At 49.2% G+C, this 13,116-nt stretch overlaps 1 protein-coding gene across 1 annotated transcript in view; it reads left to right on the plus strand.

Annotated features, from left to right (window-relative positions):
- C2HXorf58 (chromosome 2 CXorf58 homolog) overlaps positions 1-13,116 on the plus strand; it is a 98,218-nt gene that overhangs the window by 15,133 nt on the left and 69,969 nt on the right. The window contains exons 3-4 of the mRNA XM_063956229.1: positions 797-922; positions 10,310-10,409. Coding sequence (XP_063812299.1) covers positions 797-922; positions 10,310-10,409 — 226 coding nt within the window. The remainder of the gene's footprint in view (positions 1-796; positions 923-10,309; positions 10,410-13,116) is intronic.

A 13,116-nucleotide genomic window follows, 5' to 3' on the forward strand; every position in this document is an offset into this window, starting at 1 on the left:
CCCCCTGCAGCCTAACCCTAGCCCTCCCCTCCCACAGCCTAACCCTACCCCCCTGCAGCCTAACCCTAGCCCTCCCCTCCCACAGCCTAACCCTACCCCCCTGCAGCCTAACCCTGGCCCTCCCCTCCCACAGCCTAACCCTACCCCCCTGCAGCCTAACCCTAGCCCTCCCCTCCCACAGCCTAACCCTACCCCCCTGCAGCCTAACCCTAGCCCTCCCCTCCCACAGCCTAACCCTAACCCCCCTTCCCTGTAACCTAACCCTATGCAGCTTAACCCTAACCTTCTCCCCGCAGCCTAACATTAAACCCTCCCTTGCATACTTACGTTTGCTATTCCGGCTGTTGGGATTCTGATGTTGGCACTGACAGCTGTCGGGATTCCGGCGCCAGTATTCTGACTACCGGGATCCCATCCATCGGGATACCAAGTGCATCCCATTACAACATATACACACATTTACAAAACTAATGGATGCTACAAATGCTTGTAGTTTCCCCGTCCTTCCTGTTTTTTTAAGCTATTTTTTCTCAATTTCAGTTGAAAACTTGTACTGTGGAAACAAAGACTTACCTTGGAATTTTGTACTGTTGTTCAACTGTGCGCAGGTCATTGAGGGATACACTAAGGGACCACAGTTCCAAACCAGACCTGCCACAAGATTGTTTTGCAATGTCTTTGCCTATTGGAAATTACTCCCTTTATCTAGCTCCACGTTTTCAACAATTCCTGTTTTTGGTATCTTGCATGAATCACCGCAGAGCAATCTTTGTAATCTATTGCATTTATTTTGCAGGTTTATAGATTTATCTGGAATGTCAAGCACATCAATATCGATCAGTATTCCTGCCAGTGCCTCTATAGAATCACCACCAACAACAAAAGATCATGTTAAAGCCAAGCAATCGCTAATGATACATAAGTGAGTATTTTATGTCATGCTTCAGTATACATAGTGTAACTCCATAATATGAACAGACAGGCTGCATGACACTGACAGTTATTAAGCATGTGTGATGCCATTCAGGATGCCGGCGGTCACATGACTGACTGTGGCATCCCGATTTTTAGAATGCCAACAGGGGAGTGGGTAATTAATTATAAAGTTCAAAAAGGGTTGGGATTACCTAAAGGATAAAAAAAAAAGGGGCAGAACTGATGGGCCCAGTGGTTCTTATCTACCGTCAAATTCTATATTTCTATGTAACCCCTACCCTAACCCGCCTGGGGTGGAGGCTAGGACTATGATAGTAGGGGCTGTCGGTTTTGACCAATCATAGGGGGAGGGGGGTGGCGGTTACAGCTAACCCCCCCTATAGTGCATAACCCTAACCACCCTACACCAACTTCCCCAAGCCCAAACCCTCACCCAAAAACTTACCTTTAGAATGCCAGCAGTCGGGGTTCCGGTGCCGGGATTTCGAGTGGTATCGGGATTCCGGCGTCAGACTTCCTTAATTCCAGATTGTCACAACTGAGGGCTGGTGCCGGTAGCTGGAAGCCTCAGTTGTAGGGGCTGACGGGTACCGGAATTTAGGAGGTGAGAGAGGACTCCTAGACATGCGCTTAAGTAGTAGCACCCAGATGCCCACCACAACAGGAGATGCCTTTGAGGGTTTTTATTAAATCATAAAAGTCAGGAATAAGCAACCAAACAATAAGTGAAAACGTGAGTCTCTGAAACACTACTCGTAGAGACCAGTAACCCGGAATTGGAGTAAAAGTACTGTATAATACTTGGGAACCCAGGTGAGGTTAAAAGTGATGCTGGGAATCACAGGTGCACCTTAGAATGAAGCTGGGGTTCGCAGGTAACTGTGAGCGGAGCTTGGGTTCGCAGGTAACTGTGAGCGAAGCTGGGGTTTACAGGTTAAACGCAAATGGTACTGGGGTTCACAGGATTTGTATTCCACAGGAAGGGTTAATACAAGTTGAGAGGTAAACATAGAACTGCTGGAGAGTGGCTGCTGGAAAGCCGGAGTAATAGGGTGGTCTTCTGTTTGCCGGCGGTCGGGCTCCCGGCGCTCAGTATACCGGCGCCGGGAGCCCGACAGCCGGCATACCGACACTTATTTTCCCTCGTGGGGGTCCACGACCCCCATAGAGGAAGAATAAAATAGTGTGGCGCGCGTAGCGCGCCACCGTGCCCGTAGCGTGGCGAGCGCAGCGAGCCCGCAAGGGGCTCATTTGCGCTCGCCAAGCTGTCGGTAAGCCGGCGGTCGGGCTCCCGGCGCCGGGATGCTGGTCGCCGGGAGCCCGACCGCCGGCCAGCCGTAGTGAACCCGAGTAATATACTCTGCTAGCGCTGGGTGCGGGAACAAGGGAGGCAGGTAGCACCACAGAGCTTTAGCACAGAAGTGCTGGAACTGCACCGCAGAGGGAAACACCAGGGAGTCAGGCTATACCGCAGGGAAGGTCCACAGGAGAGTCCACAGTGAACTGCACACTGGTATCGCTGGACAGACAATTGAAGCACTGACAACTTTCTGGGTGCTGGGACAGGATACTTATACCTGCTGGATAGCAGGGATTGGCTGACAATTATGACCTGGCTCCAGCAGCACTGAGGATAGGTGAAACCAGTGACATGTGATCCAAGTCCATAATGGCTGCGCCCATTGACGGAGATTGAAGGGGAAGAAGCACTCTGAAACCATGTGTAAAACAATGGCGGCGGAGGCCGCAGCAGCAGAACTCCACGCTCCCAGATGCGCACAGTGGCCACAGGGATGGAAGGGGCGGCCGGGGCACACAGAGGACGCACATCCAGCAGAAGACCACAGGCGCGGCAGTGACGGCCGCGACGGGACTAAGAACACCGCACTGCCGTAAGTGCAAATACTGAGAAGGCAGCTGAAACCAGCGCTGCAGGCAATAACCATAACTATGGCCTGGCTCTGCCTCGCTGCGCCAATCTCAGGAGGCACCTAACAGGTAGGAAACGGCGTCTAGTTACCCGAATTGTGACACAGATCCCCTAATTGAACAGTACATTTTCTCTTACGTCCTAGAGGATGCTGGGGACTCCGTAAGGACCATGGGGAAAGACGGGCTCCGCAGGGGACATGGGCACTAAGAAAGAACTTTAGGTATGGGTGTGCACTGGCTCCTCCCTCTATGCCCCTCCTCCAGACCTCAGTTTATTACTGTGCCCAGAGGAGACTGGGTGCATTATAGGGAGCTCTCCTGAGTTTTCCTGAAAAGAAAGTATTTGTTAGGTTTTTTATTTTCAGGGAGCCTGCTGGCAACAGACTCCCTGCAGCGAGGGACTGAGGGGAGAGAAACAGTACTACTTTAATGTTAGGCTCTGTTTCTTAGGCTACTGGACACCATTAGCTCCAGAGGGAATGGAACGCAGGTCTCACCCTCGCCGTTCGTCCCAGAGCCGCGCCGCCGTCCTCCTCGCAGAGCCGGAAGATAGAAGCCGGGTGAGTATGTGAAGAAAGAAGACTTCAGAGGCGGCAGAAGACTTCAGATCTTCACTGAGGTAATGCACAGCGGTAGTGCTGTGCGCCATTGCTCCCACACAGCACACACAAATGACAGTCACTGTAAGGGTGCAGGGCGCTGGGGGGGGCACCCTGGGCAGCAATATGGACCTCCAAAGGTGGCAATAAACTTATATCCCCCCCGCCATATTTTGAATTTTTAAGCGGGACCGAGCTTGTTTCTCAGCACTCAGCAGCGCCATTTTCTCCACAGCACACCGCTGAGAGGAAGCTCCCCGGACTCTCCCCTGCTTACACAGTGAAAGAGGGTTTTAAAGAAGGGGGGGGCACATAATTTGGCGCAAATAGATAATTACAGCGCTACCTGGTTAAACATATAGTGTGTTTTTTCCTGGGTCATTAGCGCTGGGTGTGTGCTGGCATACTCTCTCTCTGTCTCTCCAAAGGGCCTTTGTGGGGGAACTGTCTTCAGATAAGAGGTTTCCCTGAGTGTGTGGTGTGTCGGTACGCGTGTGTCGGCATGTCTGAGGTAGAAGGCTTTCCTAGTAAGGGGGTGGAGCAAATAAATGTGGTGTCTCCGTCGGCAACACCGACACCTAACTGGGTGGATATGTGGAATGTTTTAAGTGCTAATGTAAATTTATTGCACAAAAGGTTGGACAAAGCTGAGTCCAGGAATTATGCAGAGAGTCAGGCCCTGCCTGCCCCTATGTCGTAGGGACCCTCGGGGTCTCAAAAGCGCCCACTGTCCCAAATGGTAGACACTAATACCTACACGGATTCTGACTCTAGTGTCGACTACGATGATGCAAAGTTACAGCCAAAGTTGGCTAAAAGTATTCAGTATATGATTATTGCAATAAAAGATGTTTTGCATATCACAGAGGAACCCCCTGTTCCTGACACGAGGGTACACATGTATAAGGAAAAGAAACCTGAGGTAACCTTTCCCCCTTCTCATGAGCTGAACGAGTTATTTGAAAAAGCTTGGGAATCTCCAGACAAGAAACTGCAAATTCCCAAAAGGATTCTTATGGCGTATCCTTTCCCGACCAAGGACAGGATACGGTGGGAATCCTCCCCGAGGGTAGACAAAGCGTTGACACGCTTATCCAAAAAGGTAGCACTGCCATCCCAAGATACGGCTACCTTCAGGCATCCTGCTGATCGCAATCAGGAGGCTACATTAAAGTCCATTTACACACACTCTGGTACCTTACTCAGACCGGCGATGGCATCGGCTTGGGTTTGTAGCGCTGTAGCAGCGTGGACATATACCTTATCAGCGGAATTGGATACCCTGGATATGGATACCATTTTATTAACCCTGGGTCATATTAAAGATGCTGCCTTATATATGAGGGATGCTCAAAGAGACATTGGCCTACTGGGTTCTAGAGCCAACGCTATGCCGATTTCTGCTAGACGAGTCCTATGGACCCGGCAATGGACAGGTGATGCCGACTCAAAGAGGCGTATAGAGGTTTTACCTTACAGGGGTGAGGAATTGTTTGGGGAAGGTCTCTCGGACCTGGTCTCCACTGCTACGGCAGGTAAATCAAATTTTTTGCCTTATCTTCCCTCACAGCCTAAGAAAGCGCCACATTATCAAATGCAGTCCTTTCAGTCAAATAAAAACAAGAGAGCACGAGGATCGTCCTTTCTTGCCAGAGGTAAGGGCAGAGAGAAAAAGCTGCCATCCACAGCTAGTTCCCAGGAGCAGAAGTCCTCCCCGGCCTCTACAAAATTCACCGCATGACGCTGGGGCTCCCCTGAGGGAGTCCGCCCCAGTGGGGGCACGTCTTCGACTTTTCAGTCACATCTGGGTTCACTCACAGGTGGATCCCTGGGCAATAGAATTTTTTCCCAGGGTTACAAGCTGGAATTCGAAGAGGTGCCTCCTCGCCGGTTTTTCAAATCGGCCTTACCAGCTTCTCCCCCAGAGAGGGAGATAGTCTTAAATGCAATTCAAAAATTGTGTCTTCAACAGGTGGTGATCAAAGTTCCCCTGCTTCAACAAGGGAGGGGGTATTACTCAACCCTATTTGTAGTCCCGAAACCGGACGGTTCGGTCAGACCCATTTTAAATTTAAAATCCTTGAACCTATATAACCTCTTCAAGTTCAAGATGGAATCGCTCAGAGCGGTCATCGCCAGCCTAGAAGGGGGGGGGGATTTTATGGTGTCCCTGGACATAAAGGACGCATACCTTCATGTTCCCATATATCCACCTCATCAGGCGTACCTGGGATTTGCGGTACATGATTGTCATTACCAATTTCAGACGTTGCCATTTGGGCTTTCCACGGCCCCGAGGATTTTCACCAAGGTAATGGCGGAAATGATGGTGCTCCTGCGCAAGCAAGGGGTCACAATTATCCCATACTTGGACGATCTCCTAATAAAAGCGAGATCACGAGAGCAGTTGTTGAACAGCCTGTCACTTTCACTGGAGGTGTTACAGCAACACGGCTGGATTCTCAATATCCCGAAGTCAAAGTTAGTTCCTACGACCCGTTTGACCTTCTTAGGCATGATTCTGGATACGGACCAGAAAAGGGGTTATCTTCCGATAGAAAAGGCCCAGGAACTCATGACTCTGGTCAGGGACCTATTGAAGCCAAAATAGGTGTCGGTGCATCACTGCACTCGAGTCCTGGGAAAGATGGTGGCATCTTACGAGGCCATTCCTTTCCGCAGGTTCCATGTGAGGACCTTCCAATGGGACCTACTGGACAAGTGGTCCAGGTCACATCTACAGATTCATCAGTTGATCACCCTGTCCCCCAGGGCCAGGGTATCTCTCCTGTGGTGGCTGCAGAGTGCTCACCTTCTGGAGAGTCGCAGACTCGGCATTCAGGACTGGGTTCTGGTGACCACGGACGCGAGCCTCCGAGGTTGGGGAGCAATCACACTGGGAAGAAACTTCCAAGGTCTTTGGTCAAGTCAAGAGACTTGTCTCCACATCAGTGTCCTGGAACTGAGGGCCATATACAACGCCCTTCGTCAAGCGGAGACTTTGCTTCACGACCTACCGGTTGTGATCCAGTCAGACAACATCACCGCAATGGCTCATGTAAACCGCCAAGGCGGCACAAGGAGCAGAGTGGCTATGGCGGAAGCCGCCAGGATTCTTCGCTGGGCAGAAAATCATGTAGGCGCACTGTCAGCAGTGTTCATTCCGGAGGTGGACAACTGGGAAGCAGCCTTCCTCAGCAGACACGATCTACATCCAGGAGAGTGGGGACTACATCAGGAAGTCTTCGCACAAATTGCAAGTCAGTGGGGCCTGCCTCGGATAGACATGATGGCGTCCAGCCTAAACAAAAAACTACAGAAGTATTGCGCCAGGTCAAGAGACCCTCAGGCGGTGGCAGTGGACGTCCTAGTAACACCTTGGGTGTTCCAGTCAGTCTATGTGTTTCCTCCTCTTCCTCTCATCCCCAAGGTGTTGAGAATAATAAGAAAAAGAGGAGTACAGACAATTTCTCATTGTTCCAGATTGGCCGCAAAGGGCCTGGTATTCGGATCTGCAGGAAATGCTTACAGAAGATCCGTGGCCTCTTCCTCTAAGACAGGACCTGCTACAACAGGGGCCCTGTCTGTTCCAAGACTTACCGCGGCTGCGTTTGACGGCATGACAGTTGAACGCCGGATCCTAGCGGAAAAGGGCATTCCAGATGAAGTCATTCCTACTCTGATAAAGGCTAGGAAGGATGTGACAGCTAAACATTATCACCGTATATGGCGAAAGTATGTTTCTTGGTGTGAGGCCAGGAATGCTCCTACGGAAGAATTCCATCTGGGCCGTTTTCTTCACTTCCTACAAACTGAAGTGAATTTGGGCCTAAAATTAGGCTCCATTAAGGTTCAGATTTCGGCCTTATACATTTTCTTTCAGAAGGAATTAGCTTCTCTCCCAGAAGTACAGACTTTTGTGAAGGGAGTGCTGCATATTCAGCCTCCTTTTGTACCACCGGTGGCGCCTTGGGACCTTAACGTGGTGTTGAGTTTCCTTAAGTCGCACTGGTTTGAACCACTTAAAACAGTGGAATTAAAATATCTCACTTGGAAAGTGGTCATGTTGTTAGCCTTGGCTTTGGCTAGGCAAGTGTCGGAATTGGCGGCTTTGTCTCATAAAAGCCCATATCTGGTTTTCCATATGGATAGAGCGGAATTGCGGACCCGTCCTCAATTCTTGCCTAAGGTGGTTTCATCTTTTCATATGAACCAACCTATTGTGGTGCCTGTGGCTACGCAAGAGTCCCTTGATGTGGTCAGGGCTTTGAAAATTTACGTAGCCAGAACGGCTGGGGTCAGGATAACAGAGGCACTGTTTGTCCTGTATGCTGCCAACAAGGTTGACGCTCCTGCTTCAAAGCAGACTATTGCTCACTGGATCTGTAACACGATTCAGCAGGCTCATTCAACGGCTGGATTGCAGTTACCAAGATCGATTAAGGCCCATTCCATTAGGAAGGTGGGCTCTTCTTGGGCGGCTGCCCGAGGGGTCTCGGCATTACAGCTTTGCAGAGCGGCTACTTGGTCAGGTTCAAACACTTTTGCAAAGTTCTACAAGTTTGATACCCTGGCTGAGGAGGACCTTGTGTTTGCTCAATCGGTGCTGCAGAGTCATCCGCACTCTCCCGCCCGTTTGGGAGCTTTGGTATAATCCCCATGGTCCTTACGGAGTCCCCAGCATCCACTAGGACGTTAGAGAAAATAAGATTTTACTTACCGGTAAATCTATTTCTCGTAGTCCGTAGTGGATGATGGGCGCCCGTCCCAAGTGCGGAATTCTGCTGCAATACTTGTATATAGTTATTGCTTCAATAAGGGTTATGTTATGGTTGCATCAGGGTTGACCTGATGCTCTGTTGTTGCAATTGTGCCGAGCTGCTACTTGGTCGGGTTCAAACACCTTTTCAAAGTTCTACAAGTTTGATACCCTGGCTGAGGAGGATCTCCTGTTTGCTCAGTTGGTGCTGCAGAGTCATCCGCACTCTCCCGCCCGTTTGGGAGCTTTGGTATAATCCCCATGGTCCTTACGGAGTCCCCTCTAGGACGTAAGAGAAAATAAGATTTTAAACCTACCGGTAAGTCTTTTTCTCCTAGTCCGTAGAGGATGCTGGGCGCCCGTCCCAAGTGCGGACTACTTCTGCAAGACTTGTATATAGTTTTTGCTTACATAAGGGTTATGTTACAGTTTTCATCAGTCTCGGCCTGATGCTGTGTTGTTTCATACTGTTAACTGGTTCGTATATACCCTAGTTAAACGGTGTGAATGGTGTGGGCAGGTATGAATCTTGCCCTTGGATTAACAAAATCCTTTCCTCGTACTGTCCGTCTCCTCTGGGCACAGTTTCTCTAACTGAGGTCTGGAGGAGGGGCATAGAGGGAGGAGCCAGTGCACACCCATACCTAAAGTTCTTTCTTAGTGCCCATGTCTCCTGCGGAGCCCGTCTATCCCCATGGTCCTTACGGAGTCCCCAGTATCCTCTACGGACTAGGAGAAAAAGATTTACCGGTAGGTTTAAAAACTTATTTTTTCTCGCTATATGAATATCAAAGTTCAAAACAGGAACTTTAAAACAACATACAATTAGCCTATAAATACAGTTTAATTAAAAGGAAAAAGATATGTAAAGAGACATATGCCTGGGCACCTCAGACACCTGGTAAATGCTGCTGGAAGAGAGAGAGAGAGAGAGAGAGAGAATTTCTAGAAGGGTAGTCTTAGTGAAGAAGGAAGTTGGAGAAGGAGCTTCAAGATAGCAAAGGAATCTGTGTGACGAAAAGTTCAGTCATTCTGTCTAGAGGAATAGATGTTTCATTCAGTGGCTTTTGCCCGGGGCGCCGCCTTCTGGTGGGCGCCACACCATGGCAAGATCCGCTGTCTCCCGCGCTGGTCCCACGCTATGAAGGAAACTAGACGCTATGCCTCTAGTTTCCCTTCGTGGAGATGATCTTTGCTGTGCAGTGTGCAATGACGTCATCGCGCACCGCACAGCATTGTGGGACTGACACAGATGCTTGGGGTCTTAATTGACCTCTAGTGTCTGTCTATTCTGTGCTATGGGATAGACGTCATGACGTCTCTCCCATAGATCCGAGGAGAGGAGCGGCGCCGGCGGAGGTCTGCAGCGGTCGGGAATCAGGAGCGGGGATTGTAAGTATTAATTCATTTTTTTATTTTTTATTTCAGCGGCGCTACAGGGGGCACAAATGGGGGCGTAACTGGGCACGCCCCTCTGTGAAGCTACTCCCCTATTTTTTGCCCGGGGCGCCACAAGGGCAAGAACCGGCCCTGGTTTCATTGTAATGAAGGAGGTAGAGATGTGGCTTTTTATTGATTGGCATTGTCATGATTTCTTTTACTGTTTTATGCTCATAAAACGAATACTGAGAGATGTGCAGGCACCAGGGATGTAATTTAATGACAACTCACTTCACCTTTACATCAACGGCTGCTTAGGGATGGTCGTCGACCATCGATGAGTCAAAATCATCAATGGTCTAAGGCCGATGTTGAATTCTTTAGCCATTGATGGGGAGAACCAGACAGTTTCCTGCCATATTTATTACACTCTTAAAGGAAATATCAAAGCAAAAAATCTTTACAGTTATATCGGCAGACGATGGCTTATTTCATGCCCAACCTACTGGACATTCTATTATGTCAACATATAATCTGTGTCGGCATGATGAATGTCGACTTTTCTACCATGTGGATAATCTAATGTTGACCTTATGCATGTGGACATTCTTATTTTGATTTAACACACCACACCTGTTGTGAGTGCCCATGTGCACAAATCTGCTTCTGTAAGTTCAACATTAATATTGTTGTTTTTTTCTAGACTTGATATAGGAGTTGCTGCTATCCGCATTCAAAGAGCATGGAGGTGCCACCACAACAGACAGCTTTTCAAGCTCCTTAAACATGCTGCCCGAGCCGCTGTACGTATAAAGTCATCTATGCCAAATCTCAGTTCGGACCTGATTCACACGCTGCTGCTACTGCTTAAGTGTCTTTTGCCGACGTCGCACCTGCAACTTTATGCTAATGCTAGTATCAGCCCTTCCCTCGTGTTCAAGGACTGAGACGCCCACTTTGAGCGTCTTTAGACCTGCAATACTGCTTGGTGCATCTTTAGATGCCACCAGCAGCGGCTCCTACCTTTGTGGAGGAGGGGTGCTGACGCTGGCCATGCTGCCTCGTCCAGGGGAGCAGAACCTCTGCCGCCAGCTTGGTCCTGGAACCTGCACAATGGAGCTGACAGGCGACGGGACTGACGCATGTGCACAAGTGGTGGCGGGACTGCTCATGTGCAAAACATTGGCTTCTATGGACTGCATCGGCAGCAGCCCATAGAAGTTGGCTAGGGCTGATGATCAGGCAGGGAGTGGCTTCCTACAGGAATTCATCTTTGCTAATTGCAACCTGTTCTGGCACTCTCGGAGGGAGGAAACACTTCCAAATGAGACTGCCTTTCGTGCGGGTGACTGGCAGGCAGGACTTCCAATCGGAAGTCACTGCCAGTCACAGTGTAGCCAGTGCAGTCATGTACTGCAACCGGCTCACTGCAGTAGTGGATTTTACTGGAGGGCTGCAGTCCTTCAGCCCATCGGTAAAATCGGCCACTGGATGCCACCATTGGTTTCACAATTGGAACTTGCACCAGCCCCATGCTACGTGCAGATTCTCTGTCAGCATATGGTCTCCAATGTCAGCGATGTCTGAGTTCGTGAAACACCCTCTACATTCCCATAACACGCTCCTAAAAGTATTATGTATCCTATTAGAAGAGTCTGGATTGGTTGTGAGGCCCCTAGAATCCTGGAGTTTGCTCATTAAGAAAGTAAAGGTTGAGTCTCCCATACCCAAAATGCTTGAGACAGTGGCGGAACTAGCGAGCGGTGGGCCCAGGTGCGACAAAATGCTTTGGGCCCCCCCATCCCATCCAAGTCCACCCCCTCACCCCTGGAGAGGATCTGGTGAGGGGGACCTGCTCAGGGCCAGAGAAATGGATACCTAGCAACAGTGCCGTAACTAGACATTTTAGCACTGTGTGCAAGAAACGGCATCGGAGCCCCACCCCTGCATGCAAAACAGGGGCAGTGCGCGCTGACAATGCTAAATTCCTATGTCGTATAAACAACCCTTATGAAGCTAAGAACACTGTACGCTGTTTACTTAAGAAATACCGTAATGGTACGCTATTTGCGTAACGATCGCTCAGCCGTAGGCGAGACGCTCAAGCGTCACGTTCGCTCACGGCCCAGCGATCACAGGACACGTTATTGGTTATGTCTAGGGGAATGATTCGCTATGGCGTAGCATACACTCGAGACCACGAGGAGGTCACCAGCGATGCAGACGCTCACAACACTATACCTTGATATTAAACCTTATACCGACGAAACACACAGAATACCTTTAATGTGAGTACAGGGTGTAAATGCAACTTTGTGTCGCCTGACTACCTACAAAGCTGTTTGAGCGTCACCGACGCTCAAGTGAACACTTAACACTATAGTAAATACACAGATACTGTTTTTAGGGTTCCAAAGCCTATTATCTGTATTATATCTAGTATACTTGTAAAAGAGTAACACAGTACAAATGATACACTACAATATAACAAAGACTTCCTAACCAAACACCTAACTAAGGGATAAACTACAATACTATCCTGGCCTAACACAATACAATACAATACTATAAAGTTTAGTCTAGGGGAGTTACGAGAGAAAAGAGAAAATAGAGAGAGAGAAATAGACACAGAGGGAGAGAGAGGAATTGGCTCACAGAAAGACAATGATTACGGAGAGAACTTACGCACAAAGGGTATGATCGCCTGCGCCTCGATATCCAGCTCCCGATTATCAGCAGATAACCGTTGATGAGAGAGTGAGAGCTGGATGTGGTCGGCCTGCCTATTTATGCCCCACACACAATGCAATCTCCTGGTCCTACAATCCTTCAGTTTATTGGACACAGGAATTCGGCCCTGTACTGTAACCAAAGGTCATAGGTTGATTCATACAGGTGGGCTGTGCTGAGTTTAAACGGCTCAGGTGGGTGGGAAACTGGGTTTCCCGCCGCATACCTGAGTATGGGTAAATAATAGAAATGGACATAAACTTCTTATGTTCATAACTATTCGCACGAGCGATTAATACGCTCCAAACCAACACCGGAATATTGCTAATTAAATACTCTTCCGATGGGTACCAAATACTGCTGTATGACTCCTGTTAGACCCTTCGTGCAATACAAAGAGGGACTCCTCCGCTCAGGGACATTCTATCTAAACCAAACTTACAGAAACTATTGAGGGGAACATGATCTATAAACGACATTAATTGTGAACTTTTGTAACGAATGAGTCGCACGCTACGATCACATAAACTCTACCGTAAATGCGCATACTGCGCGTGCGAGTGCACGCTATTGCGGGTATGCGCTTCCACGGGAGAGCATACGCATGCGCAGCACGGACCCGTGTGCGGTGCAAATATGGCAGTGTGCATTGAGACATTTTTCTGACTTCGACAGTCCACCCTTTGGCAGTCAATAATAACTGCCACAAAATATTTAAGGAGAAAAATGTAAGTCAGGGGTTAATTGATTTCCATGGTGGGGAAAGGAGGAAGAATGGAG

The sequence above is a fragment of the Pseudophryne corroboree genome, chromosome 2 (assembly GCF_028390025.1).
Source record: "Pseudophryne corroboree isolate aPseCor3 chromosome 2, aPseCor3.hap2, whole genome shotgun sequence".
NCBI lineage: Eukaryota > Metazoa > Chordata > Amphibia > Anura > Myobatrachidae > Pseudophryne > Pseudophryne corroboree.